The sequence below is a fragment of the Cygnus atratus genome, chromosome 1 (genome assembly GCF_013377495.2).
Source record: "Cygnus atratus isolate AKBS03 ecotype Queensland, Australia chromosome 1, CAtr_DNAZoo_HiC_assembly, whole genome shotgun sequence".
NCBI lineage: Eukaryota > Metazoa > Chordata > Aves > Anseriformes > Anatidae > Cygnus > Cygnus atratus.
Window position 1 is genome coordinate 190,593,136 of NC_066362.1, and position 26,277 is coordinate 190,619,412.

Consider the following 26,277-nt stretch of genomic DNA (forward strand, 5'->3'; position numbering starts at 1 on the left):
TTATATGTGAAGATGTTTATTAGGTCTTTACTAATCACATTCTTGTATCTGTCAAAACATTCTGCAGTATTTAACTTAATTACTATATTGCACTTCAATTACAGTGCCACTGTAGAAGAATTAAATATTTTAGAATAAATAGAAATATGAAAGATGTAAAAGTACTAAGAATATGCAACAAACTACAGAATAATGTCAAATTATGAAATATGGAGGTATTTTTAATAGTCACAGATAAGTAAAGTACTATGTATGTAAAGTCAACTTACTAACTGTAAGATCCTTTAATTTTGTCTGTGTGAGAATTATTCGAGAATAATATACAATCAAATATCCTCAATTTAAACATTTTATGTAAAATCACAAGAAAAGCTATTTCACTATTATCTTAAACAATTACAAAGGTTTAAATATTTTAAGTAGAAAGAAAATTGATGTTAGTTAAAGGTGATACCCAGTATCTTCTTGGTGGCAGAATCCCAGTCTTTCCCAAGTTCAAGTCGATAGTAAATAGCTGGAAATTGTCTGTCAACTCTTCTTACCCACTCTATTGCTTTCTTGATCAACTCAAAAGTCCAGTGAACACCGCTGTGTGTAGAAATGAAGTTTTATTATAATAAAGTCTTGTAAATCCACCGAAAAAAGCAAGAAAATAATTTCTTCTGTGATCATTTGAAAGAGAAAATTGTCTATAGTACAATGACCCAGCCTACGTAAAATATCACCTGACACAGGAAACTACATCATCATCTCCTCTGCCCCATCTTTTTGGAATATTCCATATGGGGCATATGTGGATCCATAACCGTTACTTGCATTCATTTGCACTGTTCCTATCACCACGGTGAAGTGCTATGCATTTCATAACGGCAAACGTGTCTCATTCTTTGTACATTCATGTCAGAATTCTTTCACTTTTGTGGTCTATCCAAACTTCTTTCATCCAGCAGTCAATATGATTTTGTTCGTATTTCACACCAGCTGACAATTGTTCACTTCACCCCCAACAGAAGGGAATTTCCAGATGCAGGGACCCGTCTTTGAAAGATAACAGGGCACTGGGACATACAGAAGTGAGGGGACTTTGTCAGAATGAGCCAGCATCAGCATTCCCCAGGGCTAATGGAAAAAGTGGAAGTTGTGCTGTGATCACGTGCCCTGATGATTTCAAAAGTATTGTATTTTACAGTGTTTGCTTGTGAAGAACACCAACCTGTATACTAAAATGCTAAATGCTAAATTGCTAAACCCAAATGCTAAAAAAGGATGCAGACCAAGAGGAACAAGTTACATGAATGAAAAGTCTGAAAAGGTTGAAGTCTTGAAAAGGTTGAGATGGTGGAATCTCCATCCTTAAAGGTATTTAAAAATCAACTGGGCAAGTTTCTGAACAACTTACCCAACATCTGAGTTGGCTCTGATTTCTCAGTTTTTGTATCATATTTTGCAAATTACTCTCTCCTCCATCCATCCTCTTAGAAGCAGGCATGTGTCACCAATATCATTAGTGCTTCCCATTCCCTTTTCTACAGCCATATCCTGTAGCATAGCCATTTACTCTCCATAATGAGGTTAATCTTACATATGTTGAGAAGGTTTACATTACTATATTAAATTATAAGATTTTTTTAAAAGCATACCTTGAAGTGGTTAAATTATCAAGTTTCATCAGCGATTTGAAAACTATCCCATTCAGTTCCTTTGTGCAGCGTATGAACTGAAGCACAAGAAGAGTAGCAATCAATTGCAGTAGCTTTTCTTTTCCATTTGAGCCTAAGGAAGAAGAAAAGGGAAATCATTTAAATGAATTCTTGATAGCAGAAAAGGTACTTCCTACAAAGTTTTAAATTTAAAAATTTTAAAGTCCTGATGCTACTTAATTGTTTCACCATACAATCAGTACTATGAAAAGTATTCACATTAGTGACCTGGCAAACATGCTCCTGGCTTTCAAACTTATGTCTGTTAATGCTTTTTTAGGACTTCTGCAGTTTGCGTTTGCTTGGGTTCTAATCAACTTTGATTTTAATGCATGGGAATGGGAATGTGTAAGAATGGGAAAAATGTAAGAGTTTTGTCCTTTGATGAAGCACTGCATCCTCTAATAATTTAGAAAGAATGAATTGCCTTTTTTTCCCCAAGTTTTCTGGTCTGCTGCCAGCAGTGAGCGCCAACTGACAGAATCAAACAGCAGACAAAGTGTGCATAGACAGAACGCATACTGAATGCGCTGCAGGCAGCATGTGGGGAAAAGAACTGTAGAAATATTATTTGTGTTATTTGAAATGTGAAAAGCAGAAGTTGTCTCAGTCTCTCTCCTAGGAGAGACCTTCCTCCCCCACTCCCTTTCTTTTTTTTTTTTTTTTTTTGAAGTAGATATTAATACAGCAGATACAATAGCTGAGATAAAAGAACCTCTATTGCTATTCCAGCTATTTCATATCCTCCACATATTTCTCCAGGAGATGTACTTAGCATTCAGGACACTATATTGTGAGAGAAGTTGAGAAGAAAATATATTATTAAAATCAGATGCTTTTGAAAATTTTAAGTTAAGAGATCCACTTAAATTCTGAGTTTATCTTATTGAAAGTTCCCCTAGAAATACAGAGTAATAACACATAAAGATAGGAAATGTAATACAATGCAGTGTTTTTTAATAACAGAAAAAGTATTTACCAAGTGACTGAATGCCTTTTCTGATAAGGAAATGATTAATTAAATAATCAACATCAAATTTCAAGATTTTTCCCAACTGGGGACTGAGATTCCAAGAGCCATTCTATGGAATAAACAAAGATATGGATAAGCGAGAGATTCACAACACTGAAAATGTGTTTGTCAGGAACAAAATAAACATAGGATAATTATTTAAAATGTTTTTAAAAGCTTACACAAACACCGAACTGAAATCCATGTGATCCATTTAGTTGAATCAAATATTTAACTTCCAAACCCTTTGATAAACCATCAGATGTTTGTAATTGATGTGGAATGTTGTAGTTAGGTTATAAAAAAACCTCAAACAATAAGAAAAAAGAAGTTCTGAATTGACTTGCACTATGACAACATTAACCTCAATTTTATTTCAAACAAATTCTTTTGGAAAATTATTTTAAAGGTGCTCAAAAATAAGCATTTGTCTTACCCAGAAGAAACAAAAAAGGATCTCTCTCCTCTGAAGGGAATGCAGTCTCTATAAATTTAGTTTGCTATTCATGTTGTTAAATACAGTATTAACCAATCCTATTTTATCTGACTTTCCCTACCAAAAATTAGAGAACTTTGATTAAAACTGTCAGTTTGCTACTCTCAGATAAGATGGAAGATGGGCTTTCAATAGGATTTTCAACTACTTATTCTTCAATGATAAACACTTTCAAAACTTTTATCTGTCCTTGCAGCTTTATGTCATAGATAACTGTAACTGTGGACACAAATTCATAACAATTTACAGATTCATATAAGGTAAGTTAGAAGACAATACATGTTTTTAAATTATCTAAAAAGTAAGATTCTGTTAGATCACTAAACTTAATTAGTGTAAAAAACTGAGAAACTTTTTCTTTCTCTAATTCAACAACTGGCAATTCTGCTCAAAAAGAAAAGCAATCTTGAAGCTCTCTTTGAGAGTTAACTCCCATAAGAGCCGATCACAAAACTATTCCCCATTATATCCCCATGTGTGGCATATGGTAATGGTTCAATGTTTAAAAATAATTTGATAAAAGTGACCTGTCAAAAATATAGGAAAAATAGACATCTCTTCTTGACACTTACATCAGCTATACTTTCCTACTTGCCTTTTCCTACTATTGCATACAAACTGACGTGCTGGATCTAGTGTACCAGGTATACTCCCAGACAAAGGGAATTCAACAAAGCACCAGGCTGAATGGCCAATCTCTGCTGATAAACAACAGGAGTCTCCACTGAGGGAATACCACGGTGGCTTCTTCATTTGGATCACGTAGCACTACTGAAGACCTCCTTCTGTTTATTACATACGGATATCAGTTGTGTGGCCTACGATCTGATTGTTGATCGCCACCTCACCCCATCAATTGGTAAGCTCACCAACTGGTGATGGGTTAGGTGAAGCAGTGGACTTCTCCAACCACGAGGATCATACCTAAGCAAGGCAAAACATTACCTATTCTGAACCCTGCTTGCAGAATTCTTGGGCAATATTGTTTAATTCAGCTTGTCTTTAATTCGCTAGTCATTCAGCTGGTCTAACTATCCTGCAGAAGTTCCTCCTGCACTCTATGTAATCCTCTAAGCCCCAACTACTTCTTATTTTCTTGCATAATGTGCATTATTTACACCTAATTCTTCAACCTGTCTCCCCATATATGGTTTCATACATGTCCCAGGAAGTCTCCAAGCTGCAAACTGATGGAGGCTCTAAAATGGAGGTGTATCACTCAGTACCTGTTGGCCCTGATTTTACACTGTTCCTTAGGCACCCATTAAGAGCTGCCCATGAGAGCAATAAAACGTAGCATGACTTTGAGGTCATTATATACTTTTTAAGATCAGTTCATAAAGTAAAGAAAACAAATACGTTTATAAAATAGTTATCTCAGGACAGGACTAAAGTAAAAATACTTTTTCTTTCTACATGTATTTTCTTTTAAAGTAATGCACAAATAGTCTACGGGTACTGTACCTGATTTTGGAGCTCAAAAATTTCTTTCAAGTTTATAGAAGTCAGCTCAAATCTCCGTTGAATCTTTTCTTTCTCTATTGCTGCAAAGCTCTTTGATTGTTCCTGAAGAGGATAATATTCACTAAGAATCTTATTCTACCACCATTATTCATGCAACTACTACATCATGGTAAAAAGTAATTTCATTAAAAAAATTTAAAAGGAACTTCTTTTTAAAATAAACTTTTTTTTCAGGTTGAAATTGTAAGATTTCAGGTTCATTCTCTCCTACTTAGGAAAGCATTTGCAATTCCAGAGTTAGTGAGACCTTTTTTCTCCGTTTAAAAGTTGTCTCTTAGAATAGTAAGGAGCAAGTGGCAGAATTCAGACCGTAAGATTTATCACTTTAAACAGAAATAATGAAAAAATAATCAAACAAAAAGAATGCTTTCTGCATCTCGGGTTCAGATTTCTTGAATTGGAAAGCAATTTCATTACCACCCTTACCATGTTCTTTTCAGGCTGTACAGCAATGAACCTTAGAACACAAATGTTAAGGCAGCTTTCCTTAGCTAAATGCAGCCTAGATTTCAACATGACATTTGTAGCATCCTGTATATCAAAGACTCCCAGCTGAAGACTTACCGAAACCTTAGTGCCCTCAGTAACTCCTTCAGATGCTGTAGCACCATGTTGACCTGCTACTTTTTTCTTACACTTTCGCCACGACATTGCTGCTTTGCTATCACATTGGAAAACAGGACATTTGGGAATAACTTGTTTTTCAACATTTGTTTTATCAGAAAGTATTGTGTCTGTAGGAGCAGGTGAACCAAACATTCCTGAATATTGTGTCTGAGCAACACAAGAAGAATAAGCAGGTTTCATGCCTCCCGCCAGTTTTTCAAGAGAACGGGGATGAGGAAGTGCAGGAACACTCATACAAACGCCTAATTTTGGAAGCACAGGGGTCTGAAGTGAATTTTTTTCAGTCAGATAAGCTCCTCCTCCTAGCTTAGTTGCTGAACCAAATGAGAAAGCGTTGCAATAATCCAGCACACGAAGGTCATGTGGTGAAGATGACATTGCTCCTGAAGATTCCTCCTTTGTGATGCCATTATCAAAATTCAAATTTGATTTGAGACTGCAAGTGTTACTTTGAATTTCAGAAAAAATTCCAAAGCCCTGTGCTGTGATTTTTTGTGAGGTGCTCTCGTGAATAACAGGAAGTTCTTCAGATTGAAATTGGAAGCTTTCAGTTTCACCTCTGTCACTGAAGAAATAATCTGACCAAGCATCAGTTACTCCTGGGGAACATGCCTGTTTAGTAAAAATGACAAGGAAACAAAATAATTCCAGAACTATTAAGACATTTTCCTCTTTTTAATCAATCTGTTATTTCTTCTTATGTTGTGCACAGTATCGTTATATTGTCATTCTTATGTTCAAAATGAAAGTAATACATCAGTTACACTAAATTTTTCTTACCCTATTCAACCTTGCACTGGTCCAATTCAGAGTAAAACTTGACAAAGTATGAGCGGCGAGTGTTTTACATTATTAAGATAAAAACGATGAATATCCAAGTGATGATTTGGAGCCAAGGAAGTTCCACTGCACCATATTGTTTTATATACACAGAAGATAGATCTATGTAAACTCAAGTGTGGATCCTGCTTGTGCTGACTCAAGCTGGGAAGTTCACATGATGCAGACCAATTCTGGTACATGTACCAGGTGAGGTCCAGTAGTTGCTGCATACAGGTTAGTGGGCTTGCCACTATACACCAGTGTAGACTTCTAGGTGTTCTGCTACCTAGGAGTTCTTGGTCCAAAGGATCAAAAAAAATGGCTTTATATGAGTTGACCTAAGTTATAGTACAAATATACACTGGGACAATTTAAATAGTCCACATTCTTAATACATTACAGACTACAGGTTAAGATGATGATCTTCAATTATTTTAAATGCACGTCATGGTCACACACAACATAATTGAATAGACAAATAACGATTTACTTGATTCTCCTACAAAATTTCGAGATGTAAAGCCTCAACCCATTAAGACTTCATGGGCTAAAAGAATTAGAGGTGCTAACTAATTTCTAAAGTCAAGAACTACCATAACTAGCAAACATCCTATTTGACTAGTTCAAGATTTTCATAAGAATACACTAGTGTAGATAAAGCCTTTAATTCAAGAAGTGTTAGTTTCTGCTGGATGGTAGAAGAGGCCTATAATATCATATTTTCTTTCAAAATTTCTCATTTTATTTTTTAAAATATACTTTATTTTTGGGACAATAAAATTCCACACAGTACTTGTCTGGAGTTAATGACTTTCAAAATTATTAAAAATTGACCTAATTTCATTAACAATTACTGTGTATTATCACATAAAATACAGCAGCACAGCTGGATAATAAATGAGAAATGTTAGCAATAAAAACATATATTAAGTATAGTTACCGGGGAAAATCCTTCTGAACATAAAATTTCAGATTCCATTGGCTTTTGGTCCCAGTCCATGTACGGTAAAATATCTACATCTTCTTTTGCTATAATTTCCGGAATGTTTGGAACATCAGCAGGACAAATTTCATTAGCATCCTAAAACAAAATTCATCACAGTTACAAAACTTGAAAGTTCTCTTCAATTTTTAGTTCTTAGTTGCGATAGATGTTATAACAGAAAATTCTGTCATAACAGAGAGTGCATTTTTTTCTTTGCGAGTTTGAAATGTGTTGAAAACAGAAAAAAAAACAGATAATGCAGTACATTAAAAATACCAATATAAGCAGTAAATGTAACCAATATATTGGTATCGGTGTATACCAATAAGCAGTAAATGTAACTTCACAGTTAGATATTTAACTTCAAGATGAGATGAATCAAGCTCTAGAAATATCTATTTATTTCAGATGACAATAAGAAGAAGTCAAACATGACCGATTTATCACTAAATGTAAATACACATACATGGTCAGATGAATTCCCATTCTTTGTGCACGATCTACTACTTACTCCAACTGATACCATATTGCTTATCATGATACCGCTTTTCCATTTGAAAATTTTTTTTTACAGACTTTCGAACTTCAAAGTTATCATTTGTATGTATTTGTTTCCATTTGCTGCAAAGTTTTGTTCTTCCTACCACTGTTCTAATGCTGGAAGCAAACAAAACTTCCCACAGTTTACAGCAGTATTAGAAGAGATTTTTTTCAAGTTTTGGTTTCCTTCTGATTACCACCTAATACAGACTGTCCCGGAATGACCTTTGCCAATCCAAACCCATTACTTAAAGAGTATTCTTCATCTGGACTTTTCCTTTGACCCATTTGGCTTCCACAGCACTAGCACAAATTGCAAACCCTTATAGCAAATCACAACAGGAAAATACTGACTGTTTGAGGTCTGATTGTAAGGTAAGGACAAGCAATATGTGAAATGGAAAACAAAAATAACTTGCTGTATTGCAGAAGAAACCAGAATCATTTCAAAAAACATAGTTTTAGCTCTATTTTAAAATAATAAACATTGTTTATTGTAAAGGAAGACTGGCTTTGATATGTGCAAGGTTACAGAATTTAGAGTCTTTTCACAGAGAAGCTAGTGAGAACAAGATATTTTGTAGAAAACATACCCTCTTCTCAACTGCAACAAAGCTTGTAAACTGGGTTATAATTGAGTGTTCCAAGCTGAGATGAATAATCTTGTTTTTCAATATTTGTTTCTTCATCTAGATTGTTAAGTATTAACAAATGAAAGAGGCAGAAAAAATATAATCAGGTAAAAGAAGCAGAAATGTCAAAACTGAATATATAAACACACTTACGCACTCTAAATAGGGACATATAAAAGGAAGGGCTCATGTGAATGTACTGGCCTAACTCTCTGCTCCTTCTAACTTTTTCTACTTCCTCACTTAACTTTGGGTAGAGACATGTAGTTATACACTTCTTTTGGTTCTGCACTTCCTCTTGTGTAAGAGAAAGCTCTATCTTATTTAGGATTAGTTTGAAGCCCCAGGTAAGCCAAGATGACAAAGTGATAAGTTTTTAAGTAGCTAAAACTTAAATCTGTTTTAACAGATCATCAGATCATTAAATCTGTCTATCTGTAAAACTGAAGTCATTATCTTCCACCCTATCCTATACAAAAGCCAAGAATCTTGGCTGGATGTTCTGATCTTCTAGAAACAAAAATGTTATATGCCAGGGAAAGAAGAACCACCAATGACCTGCAATGACAATGTATAGATTAGGAAAAATATGTACGTTATACCAATATTCTCATAACAGGGAAGAACACACGACTGTCCCCAAATTCTTCATAATTGCATTTAGGAGGAAAATGTATTCCTATATGGTGACCTTAACCTTAAAATGACACTGGAACTTCAACCTTAAAGTTATGTTTAACAAAGCAAAAAACCTTCTATTCCATTTAAATGCTTGCTATTTGTAATTTTAAATATATACTTTTTGCTTTTAGATTATCAAACCTCATGCTCTGTTTCATTCTCATGAAGAATCCCATCTTCATAGTCCCTAATAAAAGCTCTTGCTGTGAGTTTGTGTAGCACCTAGAAAGAAAATAAAGGTGGTGATGAAAAAAAGAGATTAAAATTTTTTTTTCCTTTTATTTATGAGATCTGGGCAGCTTTCATATTTACACAGTATCCAGTTTTCTAAGGGTCAAGCTAATCTTTCATTTAAAAAGCAGTCATAACCTGCACCTAAGGTACATTTTTATTTCACTTAACTTTAGCAAACTAAAAGATACCTAGGTCTTTACTTGTTGCTTGTTGCACACATTCTCACTAGAGTAAAGGATGGGAAAAGGCAAAGAAATGGATGAACAGAAAAAACCACCAGGCAATCCATCTCATCTTGGAACAGCTAACTAAAACAAGTAGGAAGCTTCCCTCTTCTGGAGGAACACATTTCCCTACAGTGACTGTAAACTGAGCCCAGACAACTTCCTCACTCTTAAGTAAGAATATCTAGATAGCTGAAGTTAGGTAAATTAGTCCTGTGCATAAAAATACAGAATTTGGGGGAAAATTAAATTCATTCTAGAGTGTTTAACTTTAAACAATTCATTAGGTGTATAAAAATCAAGTTATTTTTGACCTGAGGGTTTGTGTGCAGAAAAAGGGAATACTGAAATCTGTTAACTAGAAATTGCTTTTAAAAATGGAACCAGTCTTTCATGGGAAAGAAAAACACTTTTAGTCTGTTCAATACGCTAAAGCTAACAGAGGGAGGAAGCACTCTCTCTGTGTGGCAAAGTTTTGCTCTATTCTAGTTCCTATTGCCCAAACGTTCCCACTGATTCATTTTTGGAAGAAGACAGTAAGTGCTGGAGAAAGGCACTACTGAGGAACACCTCATAAGCCAGCATTTTTTGTGATAAGGTGAATTGACAAAAGAAACAGGTAAAAATTCTCAGAGTTCATCTAAAGCATCAATAATTAATAATTTGCTTCTAATTTTGGCCCTTTAAAAAATCATTTTACCATTTCAGTTTACACCTTTCAAAGCCCTATTTTTTTAACTACATCTGGAATTTGTAGTATAGGATTTTTTTTTAAAAAAAAGCATTAATTCTTTATGGCAAGCAAATACATTGCTTCTGCTTGCCAGTTTCGTCTGTAGAAGAGCATATCCATGGAAACCAACTGTCCTTAGACTACAGCGCACAATAGTAGCTTTCTAAGTGGATTACACTAAATAAGGAACAGTCATTTTTATTTGAAAACAAATCAGCTCCTTAGTGGGGAAAGGGTGAGAGTCATGTCAGAATTATTACTGAAGGATGACTATTCTGATGATTTTTCAAGTGTAGACACCTCTTAGATCTAATAAATGGTTCTTTTCAGCATGTTTTCCTTTTCAACACCAGTGCAGAGCTTTCATCTATACAAATACTCTTAAGTTACTTGGTTACTGAAGCAGCTAAAAGGCTAGTAACACTTTAATATATACAAGTTTCTATAATGAAAGACTGATGACAAGATTCTCCACATAGTAACAATTTACAACTTGAAAGAGAATGCTGCTGCAGCTCCTTCATGCAAGTCACCTGAAGAAGAAGAGCAAATGCAGGGACAAAGCTAGAGCCCAACGAAGTTGCTGGAATAAGAACCAGCACTTTCAGTTCTGAGAAGTCCAAGTTTTGTGCTAAAAAGCACAGAGTCTGTTCAAACGTCAGAAGCAAAAATAATGGTGCAAGAACTGAAAACAAGGGTTTTAATTCATTCAAAAGAGCCCAAAGCAGCTTCTCTCACTATATGTGCACGCAATGTTGGCCAAACTCACTGTTCCTGTTGTCTTCTGTAATTCAGTAGTTGACACCACAGTTTGTAGTTCTTTGTCATTTATTATTGCTCTTAAGGTGGCCTAAAAGGGAAAAAAAAAAAAAAGTTCTCTTCGTCTTGTACTGTGTTATTTGCACACATGCATGCTGTTCCATGTTCTGAATGTAACTCAAATCTGTAACTCTCTGCATGTCTGTGTTTAAAAACATTTCCCCTTACAACAAGGGGACACTCACGAATAAAGAAATCTTGTATTTATTAAAGTATAATGACATGCACATTAAACACGGTAATCTTTTCCTCTCTACTTCTTATTGGGAAGACTAATAATGGCATTTAAATAGTAATTTAATTACATTTAGCAGTGAAAATGAAGCTAAGTATATGCTGCATAAAGGATATATAATACAAAATTAATATAATGAAATACAATAGGACCTTTGCAATCTTTTTACATGTGAATTTCTATCCAGTATTAAGTGTATATCCCAGTCTTTACCTGAGTACAGTGAGGGACAAATCCGTAGACAAGAAGCCTCTCACTGGTAAATAAAGACTGTATTTGAGCAGGAGCCTGCATTGGCTCTGGTTCATTTATATTAAACTGTTGCCATTTAATAGAAACAGAACTGCATCCTGGAGAAAATATTCTGGACACCTGTCTCTGTACCTGTGTAAAGATAGAAAACAAATTAGCTCTGTTTCCTTCTAGACTTTTAAGAGAAAACACAATCTCTCAATACAATAACAATAATAATAAACAAACAAAAAAAACCAATACCCATACTTCCCATGTGAATGGACCTAATTTCCTTTCTTTTTTTTTTTTTTTTTTTTTTTTTCTTTCTGATACAACTAAAGCCACATACTTGTAAAACTTTTGCCACATACTGGTACAAATGAGTCAAAGGATAATCGCTCAGCCGCTACTGTACCAGCTTTGGGAATAATGAGATTTCTTTTAAGTGAAAGATGAGATTTGAGAGTAAAGTTTCCATTCATCAGGGTTGCCAAAAAGGCTAGGGAATATGGCCTGCTAGACACAGCGCCTCCTATGTGTGAACTCTGAGATGTGTGAACAGTTCTGCAGATCTCCGTGGTCTGCTCAGGATAATTTTGCATCCTTCAAATGACAGCCAGAATAGCCAGAGGACAGATCTTCATTCTTTCCCCCAGACAAAAACATGCCAGCTATTTGCCATGCTGCAGCCCCTTCTCTGCTATCTCTGTGTCAGGAGGGACCAGATTCAAGGCACAGCATAGAGCTGTAGGCACATAACTACTGGGAAACCCAGAAGCACTCTGCACATGGGGTCCTATGTTGCCTGAAATTTACAGAAGCACCAACAGACCAATGTTACAGAATGCAGTTGCTACAGGCCTCAACACTATGGCAAGGACGAGGTTGTAGATGGCCTGTGACATCTAGGATAGAAGCAAAACTCTGGTTTTCCATTCAGGGAGAATTATTTAAATAGTTTGACACTTCATAAACTTTTTCCAAGTCAGTGTTATTGCAATCACCAAAAAAAGCAGAGACCTCTCTCAAAAACAATAGAAAAACTAAACTAAGTCTTGGTTTCCTTGGTTTATTTTACACATTAAGTGACCAATCTGAATGAGAAGGTGGGGCAACTGCAGTGATAAATTCCCTCCCTTATCAAAGAGGGAGCTCCACAGCTCTATATCCCTTCTTAGCCCGTGTTCCTGCTGAAAATAAGGCATGCACCCAAAAGACAATCAGTATCAGATATCGATAGGTCAGGCAATGGTGACATACTGAGTATATTAAGGATATGTAAGCGTACCTTTGTCTCCCAGTTATACTTTGATTTTGGGTCAAAATACTCAAACGCTCCAGCACCATACTGGGACAAAGACCTCAGCATGTGACGATTTGCTGTGGAACTAATAACATAAAAAATCCTTCATGTAATTATTGAATTAAATCATTAAGTCACCTGATACCATTTCTACAACTGATACCAGTTTTTAAATATCTTGATTTTAATTAGTACTGCAAAGTTTGTGATTTTTTTAAATTTCACCCCTTTCTCAGGGTATAGACCAACTGAAAGCAACTGAGCCAATGAAAATGATGCTGCATTACAGATTTCCCAATAACATTTGAGAAAATTGCATGGCTTATGAGCTTTTACGTGTCCTAGTGCAGGGCTCTGCAGAGAAATTAACTTATATCCCAACACCAGTAAGGCTGATCAAAATGATGCTGATCTTGAAGTAATTAACCTCAGTCTCAGCAGAGCTATGTAGTATGGGCACAGTCATCTTACAGGGAATGTCACTTTCTTGACAACACGGATATAACCAATATGATAACACTTATTAGCCTGATAGAACAGCAGGCTAATGGTCTGACTACTATGAAGCTATCATAGGTATACAGACAAATGAGAGCTTCTAGAGCATTACAGAAGAACAATTAAGGAGATGAGAATTCTCATGGGTGAGAAACAGCACGCTCTCTCTCAAATCTTTGTCAGACAATAGCAGATTCACTCCTCAACAGGACCATACCACTGTCTTAGAGAAATCTTGCAAATCCTCACCAAATCCCCTCCAGGCAAAATTAAACAGTACAGTTGTATTTTGTAACAAGAACACACAACATCTTGAACTTAAAAAGGTTTACTGCCCTTTTAAGTCTTTTTACAGATTTGCTATCTTATACAACTCTGTAAAGTACAAACCTTGCACTATTTAAAAATATTTTTTCAACCTGATCTAGTGGGAGGGACATGGCCTGAAGGGTGTGCTCCTGCCCATGGCAGGATAGTTGGAACTAGATAATCTTTATGGTCCCTTCCAACCCAAACTATTCTATGACTCTGTGATTTTTTTTTTCATTTACCTGCAAAGAATTATCACAGATAAAACTGATGTAGTACTCTCTATTAATTCAGCCCTCTAGAAAACACTCTGTCTACACGGAAGTATGAACCAGAGAGCGAGGTTCTCTTTTACACCTCTTTCCCAATTATTACTTTACCAATGGAACATATTAAACAGATCCTGCCTCCTGAAAGTAGACTGTTATACATTAATGTCAGCCATTAGTGTTATAGGTCTAGAGGAACTATTAAAAGCCATGCCCTCTCAGACTATCAGCAGTAAAATAATCTGTCCCTAGGGCAAGTTCTGTCATAGCAATAATACGAATGTAAAGTATGCTGAACACGAACACAACATGACTGCAAATACATTGGAAAGGATGTCAGCATGTTAGTGGGCACACACCGTTTGTTCTTTGTTGTGTGTTGATGCAAAGGATTACACTGGAAGAGCACTGGGATGTTTGGTACATGGCCTGAAGGGTGTGCTCGTGCAGTGCTGGGAGAAGGCCTGCAGCTCCCAACCAGGAAACATTGATAGAGCCCTGTTGAAGTTATCATTAAAAACATTCTAGAAGAACATGACTCTCACCACTGGTCTTTATTTTGATGTGTCCTTGCCAGCCTTCCCAGGATACAGAAAGAAGCTAACACTCTTTGACTCCTTCCCATTTAAGCCTGGCAACCTGAAATATGCAACTGTAACCCATTACTTTTTAAAGTCATTTCAGTCACATCTTTCCAGTTTGTTGTTACTGTACAGTCAAACTAAATTACAACGAATTTCAGTGAGGTTTTGCTTGTTCCTGTGATTGCTAAGAACTCTTTTTAACACAGGTGGCATCTTATAGCCAGCCATATACCAGGGTATATACCAGATGTTCCCAAACTTCATTCTCTCTAGTATTGCCATCGCTGTGACAGATCTGTGCTGAGTCACAGTGGTAGCAGTTGCTCCTGCTCCCCCACTCTGGCTAGGTAGTAAGATAAATCATCCTTACTGTCTGCCATCTCCATCTGAGAAGAGGAAGCATGAATTTGGCTGTTCAGCAAAAAAGCTGACTGTGCTGGAGTAGTTACTCCCTGTTTTGCCTAGTGAAAGGCAGAGGCTGGGTTTGGGCTGAGGAGGTTTATTTTCACATCATTTTGAAGTAGGTTACATTCCAGTAGTGAAATGTATCACAGGTTTGGGAACCTAGTGCTTTCATTGTCTTTAAGTCATTACCTTACAAACCAGATGAACATTAAATCATGAAATTATACAACTAATGTTAAATTGAGATCCCACTATCAAAATGAGACTTTACAAAGACATGAAATGCTAAGTTTTAAAGTGTTAACTCTCATATTTCCCAATTATATTCTTAGATAGTAGTTGTTATAATGAAGAAAGATACGAATAGCACAGAATTAAGTTTATTGTAGGTATCTTATCATTGAAATTCCTTACAAACATTTCTGCATTTAATCTAAACTCATATATATTTAAGACAGTACACTCAAACATCTGACAGTTCTCAGATTATCCACCTCTCATTTCAAATTAATTATCGGTCACTTAAAATAAAATTGCTGGTTAACTTTGTACTTACCCAACACCACATGTAAATAACCTTGTATGGTAGACATTATCTTTCACAATCTGGAATGTCACACTCTCATTCTGAATGTGTCCATCAGATATAAGAAGGAGGTTTCGGTGTCCTTGAGAAGGAAATAGCAAACTTAAGTAACGTAAGGTCTTCCACAGATCAGTATTTCCCAATGTTGCAGTAGCTGACTGAAAAGTAAAGTATTACAATTTTAGTTTGAACTTAATTTACCTTTTTCAAAATAACATATAATGCAGAATTTATTATTTAGTATACAGTTCTTCTGGTTCCCAAATATAAATGATTAATTCTTAAATTTTATTTTGTTCCTGCTCTTCCATAATTATGATTAGAGATGGAGTTTAAGGTTCATATCATACTGTATTTTCTCTGGGTTAGGCAAAACAATGCATAGGCAAGATATATAAGAAAAATTATAAATCCTTCAGAGCTTTCAGTTATCAGTGGTTTGGGGACATCCTGAACAGTTTTCATCCAGACTATTGCATCTAAGAACTACTTACAGCTCCATCTTTTAATTTGTTTAAGCCACTTTCTGAACTGAACTACAGTTTAGCCTCAACAGCAAGTGTGACAAGGAGTTCCACTGTGTATTATGCTGTTTTTTGAGTGACTTTATACGTGGACAGATAGTGGTAGGACAAGGGGGAATGGGTTTAAACTAAAAGAGGAGAGATTTGGATTAGATTCTTTACTCAGAGGGGTGCTGAGGCAAGTTGCCCAGAGAAGCTGTGGATGCCCCATCCATGGAGATGGTCAAGGACAGGTTAGATAGGACCCTGGGCAACCTCATCCAGTGGGTGGCATCCCTGCCTATTGCAAGGGGGTTGGAATTAGATGATCTTTAAGGTCATTTCTAACCCAAGCCATTCTATGATTCTATGATTCTGTTTAGTTTTCCTTTTAAATCCACTGATTTATCATTTTGTTGGATATCCTCTGATCCTTAAGAGGTGAGAAACAGCAAATAATCGTCCAAAAGTATTTTTTTCTTGTCACTAAAATTCCTTTGGCCTAAATGCTGGCTTCACTCACAAATTATAGATTTCCAGAAGGAAGTCTAAACATCTGGAAGCACTTCTTTATTGTGCAGGTGAGGGAGCTCTGGCACAGGTTGCTCAGAGAAGCTGTGGAGTCTCTTCCTTGGAAGTCTCCAAAAGCCACCTGGAAGTGGTCCTGGGCAGCCTGCTCCGGGTGTTCCTGCTTGAGCAGGGGTTAGGACCAGGTGACCTCCAGAGGTCCCTTCCTACCTCAGCCATTCCTGTGATTCTGTGATTTTGTGAAGGAAATAATTTCCTCTCTTGTGCTGTGAGCAGGGCAATGAGAGGCAGGAACTCCAAAAGACAAATTTAGGAGGAAACATTGAAAAAATGTTCTTACACTTATATCTACTTAGCTTCAAAATAACAACTTAAGCGATCACTTTAAACTGAACAGGAATTAATATTCAAATGTGATTATGCTTGTTACTAGGGAAAATAGGTTTCAAATAGTCTAAATCATAAAAAAAATATCTTAGAAGCTGGCTTAAAGAAAAAGAAAATAAGATGAAAAGTTGGATAACTTCTGCAAAGATAAACATTCCTTTTAAAGAAACATTCTTTAGAATACAACCAAACTGATTTACTTACTGTAATAAACTCGGTCAGCGATGCCAGATCCTTTAAGATGTCCTTTGAAAATGGGGAAAATTCTGTGAAATCTGTGAACAAAGATTGATATTAGGAGCATTAAAATATTTAGCACGGGGCAACACTGTGGAAACACAAGTTTAAGTTTTATGACTAGAATATCAGAGTAGAAATATGCCATACTGCTACACATTCCAGGTTGCAGTTCAGTGTGTTAAGCTGGTCTGATAATAATGATGCATATAAAATTATTAAGTCATGGCAAGAAGGTAAAAGGTGGCTCACAGTTAAAAAGGAAACAGAGAAACTCACTTGTGCCAAATTTGACTACATTCACATTTTGTCTGAAACCAAGTTGTTTCAAAGCGTGTAAAGCAATCTGCTTTGCTTCCCGTAACATTGAACCTGCCATGGAATTTGAGCAATCTAATAAAATAATAATTTCACTGGACAGCTGCTCTTCATCAAACGCTGCTTCAAACTCTGGTTGGAATACAAGCATGCAAGCCTACAGAGACAGAAACAAAATTAGTGCAGTGAACAAATGCTATTGCATTAGAAGTGTACCCAAGCATCTCCATTTTTCTTATTATGGAATGAGAGCAGAATATAGCCATATTTGAAAGTTTGAGTTAATATATTTCATTTACTCTTATTTAGTGAGAAGTGCAACTTCTCTATCCTTTACATATAACTTAAGCCTCACACGAGCAACTGAAAAAGGAATTTTGATGTTCAATGTTTTTATCTGATTTACTCTCCAGCAAACAGCATTGGATTCTCTTCTCAAAGTTAAAAAAAATCAGATATTTTTTATAATCATCACTGCCACCATCAGTTTGTTAGAAGGAGTAGAATTATATATATATATATATATATATATATGCAAAGCAGAGAAATGCATATTGTCCTTGCTCTGAACAGAGATGCTATAAAACACAAGGGCTTTCAAAAGTGGAGCAATGAAATGCTGGAAGGAGTGAAAGTGTTTCCAATAGCACAGAAAGGTTTGCAGTCTGGAAGCACAAACAGAAATTTCTTTCTTTTTCCTTTCCTCAGGGGAATATCTGTATTATTGAAGTCGTGAAACAAATGTCCCTAAACTAATCCTTTTAAACTATACAATTCTGATTAAAAGAAGAAAAATAGGAGACATCATTGTCAAAAAGAAAACAATCTAATCTGTCATTTTACTCATTTTACTCAATTTCAGCATTGGATTTACAGATTGGTAATACCAAGACTTTACATTTCACCTCTGCAGCATTTTGTCTTATTAAAAAAGAAGAAAAGATAAAAGCATCTGAAAATAGCTAAAAGTGCCACAGACTTCACTTTTATACCAGAAAAGAACAGCTGTGGTCACAAAAAATGGAGGAGGATGAAATAGTTTCTAATAAACTGGAATCACATCTTTTAAGATGTGCTCTTAAGTTCTAAATGCATTTCTCAGGCAAGGAGTGTATGAAGGTAAGAAGAGGTTGAACTGTTCTTTTCTTTCCTATTCAACCTTTTATTAATGTTTTCCAGTTGTAATAATGAGCTCTTCTGACACAGCCAGATTCTGTTTGTAAGTGATCCAGAGTGTTTGAACTGCTTTCTATGTCTTTTTCACTTGTTAGTGAAAACTATGAGATTTAAATGCCTTTGAAAATAGCCACTGCAACAGTAGTAACTACTCCAGAATGCAAGATCTTCTAAGAAGGCCAGGTGACTTAAGATAAAACACTGCTGGGTTATATAAATATTTGTGTGTGAGTTGTAAATAGTATTACAAATTTATTACAAATTTAATGATTTAAAATGTTATTTAATTTTTAGTTAGAATACAGACTGCATGACTCTGAAGCTACTTAGTTCCAGCCTAAGCCACAACTTATTTGTTCACTTCCATTTCTGTAAATGTAACATCTGCATCAAACAGTGTAGTCACATTTCTGTGAAATACAAACAGGAGCACAACAGTTAGAAAAAAAGTATTTTAACAGAAATATGATTGGACACTGTGTTGAAATTGTGCCTCAACCTTCAGTCTATTACAAGGCAAAGGATAAAACAAAGTCAACAAGATTCTATGGAACTGAAAACTCATTTTTGGAGAATACTCAGCTTAATAAAGAGATTAAATTGAATACTGTCTATGGTGTGAAATTGTTCTTCATCTTCTACCCATCAAAACCAAACTGTTTCTGTTTATTGTGTTTTAGCATATTCAGTATTACCTCATGAACTGTGTAACAGTAATGCCATACCTCACTCCTTTGGTTGGGATGCTTCTCTACCCACATTCGGGGTAGATAGGCTTGAGAAATCCATATATCTAGACCAAAGCCACTGCTGTCCAAGCAGCTGTTTTTCACAGTCTTAATTACAGCCTTGCACTCTGTTTTCTAGCAGGGGAAAAAACAGGCATTTAAATATTTGTTTAATAACAGCTCAGTGAATATTTTTTACTAGTACAAAATAAAGTTGTCATTCGTGAGGACGGGGAATGATGACAGCACAGTTAATAGGGGTAGTACCAAAAGTCTTTTCTAGAAAGATTACATAAAATTTAAAAGGTGCAGTTGCTATGTACATATTATATTCTTTAAAATATCATTCACTTTCCTAAAAGTGTTTTAAAATATGAAAACAAAGCAAAAAGGATTCAAGCACAACATCTTCATCTGAGAAAAACAGAGAAGCTACCAGTGTGCAGAAGGAATACTGCACAAAGCCACTCAGATATACAACACACATTTCCTAGGATTAAAGTTCCTTTTTAAATACACAGCAGAACTGCTAAGGCAGATGCCTTATTTTAAGTTATTTTGAAATTAGTTTACCTTTATTTTAAGTTTATGTGTCCAACTATATAGGCGTTCAATGCTATATGGCATCTCAATAGACATATCCAAGGAGAATCCACTAAAAATAGAGAACAGAAATGAATGGTGGTCCAGGGAAGATGACGATTAATCTGCGTGCAATGACATCTCCATGAGAATGAGCTCCGTTTCCTGACCTTTTAAGCTCACTGGATGAAAGTGGAGAATACTAAACTATTTAGACAAGTTTCTGTCTCTGTCCCCACTGTTTTTTTAAGGTCTTCAGATTGCATTTTGCCAATTTCAGCCAATCTTCTCTCTTCACTACTTACCAGTTTGTGTATCTTGGGATTGAATTAGCCATTTTTGCCACACTATCACAATGGTTATTCACTTCAGGTTGCTGACTCACCACAAGCCTGGGTTATTGGTAGTTACTATATTCCAGGATATCATCTCCTAAAATGTAGGTGTGTAGGGCTGCAAACGTTTCCTTTATGCGTACCCTTCCATTGGTCAGTCTTACATTTTGGTAAATTGCCTCTTTTAAAAACTATCATTGACTACTCAGAGTCCTAACCTCAACATTATTGAATGCACCATGAATCTGTGTATCCTCTGCACAGTATATAAGCAATTATTTTCTATTCACAATCACATCTCCATTATCTTTAAGATGCTTGTGGATAAAATATGCAATAGGTATGCACAGTCCCAGAGCAGCGGCAGAACCAGACTGAAGCAAGAAAAAATTATTATTAAGCATTATATAAATGTTTGCAGCCAGCTCAGATATCTTTGCGTTGCTGTCTCTAGGACCTGATGCTGGAAATTGAGTTAATAATACCTGACCTCCATCCTCACACAGTAACTATTCTTAAGCGCTTCCCAATTTTTATTCACATTTTCTAGTTGAGTTGTCCCTTCACATTGAAATTAAATTGTATTATAATTTTAAATATGTTTTCGACAACTGGATGTGTATTATATGAACATGCGAATTTATTTCTGATATGCATATGCCAGAAATAGCACCAAATCTTTAGTTGATCAGTACAATATTTCTACTAACCAACAGTAACTGTACTGAATAAAAGCAAGGTAACAGTATGGAGCACTACTTCAGGATTAAATACAATTTGAGAAAATTACAAAAGATGTGGCTTTGTGCCAGCTTTGCAGCTAGAACAGAGGACATGCTCATGAAAAACACTTTTCATTTGTTTTTAATACGGAAAATTCAATTCCCTGAATAACATAAGTTTTGACACATTTACTGCTACTGCCACCTACATGCCTTGTGATTCCAGTTGAGAACAGCCACATGCAGAAACATTACTAGGAATAAAGTTATAATATTCTGTTTCCAAGAAGTCTTACTTTACCAGCAACATCGTTGTTTCAGCTAATTTTATTTTTTAATTTAAAATACAAGTGCAAAGAAAGGCTAAAACGTTAAGTGCAATGAGACTGCAAATATGAAGATCATGTAGGCTCATTAAATTTTGTGACTTGGGAATTTATGTAAAAACCTTAGTAACAGAAATGTTTCTGAAACACAACGAAATATTTATGATAGTACCTATCTAAGGATGACAGACTAGAATGAAACATGAAATTAAACTAGTCTCTTGGTAATACAAATATTCCATGTAAACAGAAAAACATTAAATGCAGATGTCTTAACTTAATGATTTAAAAGTATTGATAATAAATCAAATTATAGTATTAATGCAAGCAACTTACTTCTTCAGTGTTTTTATTTGTCTAACACAAACCTTCTTTACTGCATCCTACAAAAGAAAAAGAAAAAAAAAATCTTATACTGCACCAGTTAAGAAGTATTTGCATATAATCCCTGACACTTCTATCCATCTGGAGCTCCCTTCTCTTATTCTATCACTAAGATGGGATTGTCTGGAACCCTGTTTACTTCATTCATTCATATGGCTTTGTCATCTGAGCATCACTGCAGCTAAAATTCAGATGAGCCTGCATATGCTTCTCTCCCAAAAACACAATGAACTTCAGAACTCAGTATAATACAGCTCTGAAGCAGAAGGCATGACTGTTGAACGGTCAGACATCCGACACAGCTATATGATCTCACAGGGAGTAGGACCACAAGGACCACCTTTGGCTCTTTGCCAGCATTTAAACAGAGATGACCTCCCCTCCCACCTGAACAATTCCTAAGCCATCAGGGAGATCCACAGAAACAGATGGGAAACCTGGTCAAAGGAGGCAGAGAAGGGTAATAGCAGTGTTCAGCAGACGCTCAGCTGCTGTTTCATGATGGATATAAACAATGCCTACTTTCCTGCAAACCAAAGGAGGAATGGCAACACAGAAACAGCAGATAACTCAAAATACGAGATCTAGCTTAAACATGTTTCAACTCAAGTCAGCTTTTCAAGTACCGCAAGAGTAAATAAATCCTCAGAGATATTACAGGCTTTCTACCGATCATGGCATTCCTAAGCTTGTGTTCACATTGCTTTTTAACAATCCTGTTATGACAAGAATGATAAGCACAATTATCTTTTAATAAAAAGAGAAGAAATCAAACAGAAGATAATCATGATCTTACTGAACTCTCTTGTGTAACTGCAATCCCCTAGGTACAAAATCCTTGCTTCAAAAGAAGATGCTATTTTAAGATTGCGTTTTAACAAACCTGCGTGTTTTCATTCAGTGCTTTGTCCTGTTGCCATGGTGATACAGAAGCAGGCATATGAAAAGTGATACAACCGTTCTGACAACTCAGTTCAGTGATATAGGTGATTTTGATCAGAACTGTAGAGTTTGGAGATAAATTCCCAACACTTATTACAAAAATATCCTAAAAAAAGAGACTAGATTTAATGATATTGTTGAAGCTCATGTTTTCCAAAACAATAATTGAATTCGTGGTTCAGCACAATGAATCTAAATGCTAACACAGAAAATACTACTTGTTTTTTTGAGAAGTATAAGGAAAAATGATGCTGAGACAAGAAATATTAACCTTTCAATAGCTCTTCAAGATTTCTGGGCAAAACTAATCAGTAATAACTAAATAAATCAATCTTTTATTAAAAAAAAAAGGCAAAAAAAAGCTGTGATTTCTTCAAAAGTGTAAGCTCCTAAAAGAGAAATACCTGCTTTATATAAGCTGTGGAACATACTTGAAGAAATAATAGCAGTTTTCAAAAAGGATCAAATGTATGGTCCAAATAAGTTCTTCCCAACAAAGACACGACTGAGCAAAGATTCTGATGGGAATATTCACGCATGCCCAGATAATCTATCTGTAATCTGACAAACGCAAAATTTTCAAATAGGTTATGAAACCATGCTATTCAACGTACCGGTGCATCTTGGTCCATTAGATAAGCTCCATCGCCCTGACTGATAGCTTTACAATATTCTCTATGTGCTTGTTTCTTTTCTTTAACCTATGAAAGATTTTCCAAAATAAGTGTTTTCATCTCTGTAAACAGAACACTTTCATCTCCATATACAGAACACAGTATTCTCTTACATGACGTTACCACATGACAGTCAAGTGGTAACAACAAAGAACGTGAGAGAAAACAAAATTAATTTTGGTGTTGTACGCTTTATTACTAAATAAGTGCTTTCAAATCTTGACATTGAAGGACCTACATCAAAGGCAGTATACAGTAACATCTTACCTTTCCAATAATGTGTTTTCCATTGATAAAAGCTTCAAATCCACAAACAGCAGCTTTATCATCCAAAGGAAAAACATATTTAGCTTCAATCGGACTACTGTTTTGATTGGTGTAGGTCTGAAACATTACTACCTGAAATGAACATTTTTTTTATAGCTCCATAACATTAAAATGTGATTAAAACATCAATACTGTACACGTAACAGCATAACTGCTTTGCGCTGCAAAATGTCAATACGTATGCTACAACTTGATGATTTATTTGTATATTAGAAACGAAGGCATAACATTCACCAGTGCTTGGCAAATAAATATCTCACAAAAATGCAAGGAGCTGTGGAATTTTTACTCTCTAAATTATTAATCAAATCTCTTCCAGAAGAAGAGTAATCCGTGACCTTACAAAGGTTACTTTATGCAGAACTGGAGCTGTCAAGCTATTGCCTGCAAAAGTTGTCACCACTGCAATAGGTCTTTAATAGTTTCAGCCGGTAATGTCTAAACAAGAAGCAGGAATAAACAAAACTAATAAAAAAGTTTTATTTTTTATTATGATATACCGAAAGGGATGTTTGTATAAGTCTGTATGTGTAGCATCTATTTTCTACTGACAGTATTTCTGCCTCTGAGGTGGCAGATTGCATCCTTCTTTTCACATCTGCTCTTCTGTTTACTTCCCATGCGTCCTAACAAAACCCCAGGAATTCCTCATTCGCCTTTGCTGCCATTCTTCTTGTCCCTTGCCATCGCATCATTTCTGGTTTATGCTCTGTAGCTCTGCTTTATAAACTGCTTTCTGCTTTGGTGGACTGGGTCATAGCACAGATGCTACTGTACAGTAATTCATTCCATAGGAAACCAAACCAAAAAATAAAGACAATCCCTCATGAGAAGAACAGTTGTTCAAAAGGATCAGACTGATCAGACAACTGTTCTGAGAGTCAGAACAGTTTAAGCACAGACTCATCTGACAACAATTCTTCAATCCCTTTACTCTCCTGTTTTTGCCTGCTTTCTTTTTTTAGGACTTCAGCAACAAATAAAAATATGAATTGCTCTTATGAAACTACTTCAGCAGTGGACACCCCTGGATACAGATGTTTGTGCAGAGAGACACATACAACAGAACCCAGTAGAACCATAGCTTTTGCACGATCAAGACTGCCCCAGACAAGACTCAGTTGCAGGGGGAATGAGATTGTGGAATTATGCCCCGGGACAGAAGAAAATCCTGCGTCTTGACAGGATGTGTTCTTAGGGCATATATACTAAACAAACACACAAAAAATTTAGTCTGCTTAGCTAACTTTTATTAGCTAATTTTGGCCAAATTTAAATAGCTAATTTTCAAGCTAGAATAGCAAGTTCTTTTGTACTGATTTTACTTGCAACAGCTAATTTAGGTTGTCTAACCAAAGTTAAAAACAAAACACACAAATACATTTCCAGAAATCTTTAATCATCCTAGGTATTTCTCACTGGTTTATAATTCAGCTGGCAAACAGATCACCACGAAGGTCTTTACAAGGGAACAGAATGCATACGCTACTGCAGTAAGTTTCTCTGCAGTGCTGACTTGATTACGCATCAACAGAAACAGAATGAAAAATAAAGTCAAACCTTTTGCTGACCAAAGAGCATTTGGCACTTGTTTGACTATACACCTCTAAAAATAAAAACTTTTCACTCAGTTTCAGACTTTCCTTCATTTAGAGATTGATTTTTTCTTTTTAATGATTAAAACACTATTTAACAACCGAAATAATTTTTCAGGGCTGACTTACGGGAAGGGACAATAAATAGCATACTTTACCTGTGCTACGAAGTCTATTATCCTTGCCTTAATATGAAAGCCTTCCAAAGGAACAGGATTTCCCAGTCTGTCTTGAAGACCAGTTTTTACTGTATTTGAAATATTTGCACTCGGTAACACATAGCCTAAACAAAGAGTTTACGAAATATTAGAAAGCTATTTTTGAAATGCACATTTGGGAAGCAAGTTTGAAACTAATCCTATAACAATGACCTATGTTTACTTCTGCGACTCAGAACACACAAATTAAAAGTAATCCTCATTTTTGTTAAGAATACTTGTGTTGCACTACTGAGCTGTAGGCTGTCACCAGCTCATCACCAGCTCATGATAAGTCTTCAAGGTCTTACAAGGTCTTTGTTTAACATCTTGCATTTGAATTATTAAAAGACCATCTCATGATTTATGCAAAAGTGCTTCTTGTGCTTCTCTTGAAACACACTGTGACAGGAGGAGTTCCAACTACCATTGGTAATTAGGCTTACAGGAAATGTGTTAAACAGATGCTACGTGGATGCCACATAACTAATTTGGTAACATCCACAAATAAACTACAAATGATTTTTTAATAAGCTAGCTGCATACAAGAACTCTAAAAAGCGTTCTGATAAATATTTAGGGAACTTTGGAAGCAAGCCAAAAGCACAAACAGAAAATATTTCTTACTCTCATTCTGTACATGACATTGTGACTCTGGCTCACTGTTATCTTGCTCCAGTTCCACCCCAGTTCCAGGCTGAAATGGTTTTATTTGATCTTCAGGAAGGCAAAACTTAACAACATATCTAATTTTAACCTGTGCGGTTTTGTACACAACAAATTCATCATCCTGAAGGAGCAAAGAAAGGTATTTTACAATAAAAACAAAGCTGTAGGTAATATTTAAAAAATGCAGATTTATTA

The 26,277-nt window shown here is 35.6% G+C and overlaps 1 protein-coding gene across 1 annotated transcript in view; it reads right to left on the reverse strand.

The window, feature by feature from the left end:
- The window catches only part of PARP4 (poly(ADP-ribose) polymerase family member 4), a 43,387-nt gene continuing 17,110 nt past the window's right edge, over nt 1-26,277 (reverse strand). The window contains exons 13-34 of the mRNA XM_035542805.1: nt 26,041-26,203; nt 25,375-25,499; nt 23,562-23,693; nt 23,235-23,321; nt 22,562-22,726; nt 21,631-21,677; nt 19,903-19,984; nt 19,327-19,464; nt 17,387-17,582; nt 17,075-17,145; nt 15,423-15,610; nt 12,787-12,886; nt 11,478-11,648; nt 10,980-11,060; nt 9,161-9,241; nt 8,300-8,395; nt 7,122-7,262; nt 5,297-5,971; nt 4,673-4,774; nt 2,680-2,782; nt 1,641-1,773; nt 1-588 (exon numbers count right to left, since the gene is read on the reverse strand). Coding sequence (XP_035398698.1) covers nt 438-588; nt 1,641-1,773; nt 2,680-2,782; nt 4,673-4,774; nt 5,297-5,971; nt 7,122-7,262; nt 8,300-8,395; nt 9,161-9,241; nt 10,980-11,060; nt 11,478-11,648; nt 12,787-12,886; nt 15,423-15,610; nt 17,075-17,145; nt 17,387-17,582; nt 19,327-19,464; nt 19,903-19,984; nt 21,631-21,677; nt 22,562-22,726; nt 23,235-23,321; nt 23,562-23,693; nt 25,375-25,499; nt 26,041-26,203 — 3,228 coding nt within the window. The 3' untranslated portion in view covers nt 1-437. The remainder of the gene's footprint in view (nt 589-1,640; nt 1,774-2,679; nt 2,783-4,672; nt 4,775-5,296; nt 5,972-7,121; nt 7,263-8,299; nt 8,396-9,160; nt 9,242-10,979; nt 11,061-11,477; nt 11,649-12,786; nt 12,887-15,422; nt 15,611-17,074; nt 17,146-17,386; nt 17,583-19,326; nt 19,465-19,902; nt 19,985-21,630; nt 21,678-22,561; nt 22,727-23,234; nt 23,322-23,561; nt 23,694-25,374; nt 25,500-26,040; nt 26,204-26,277) is intronic.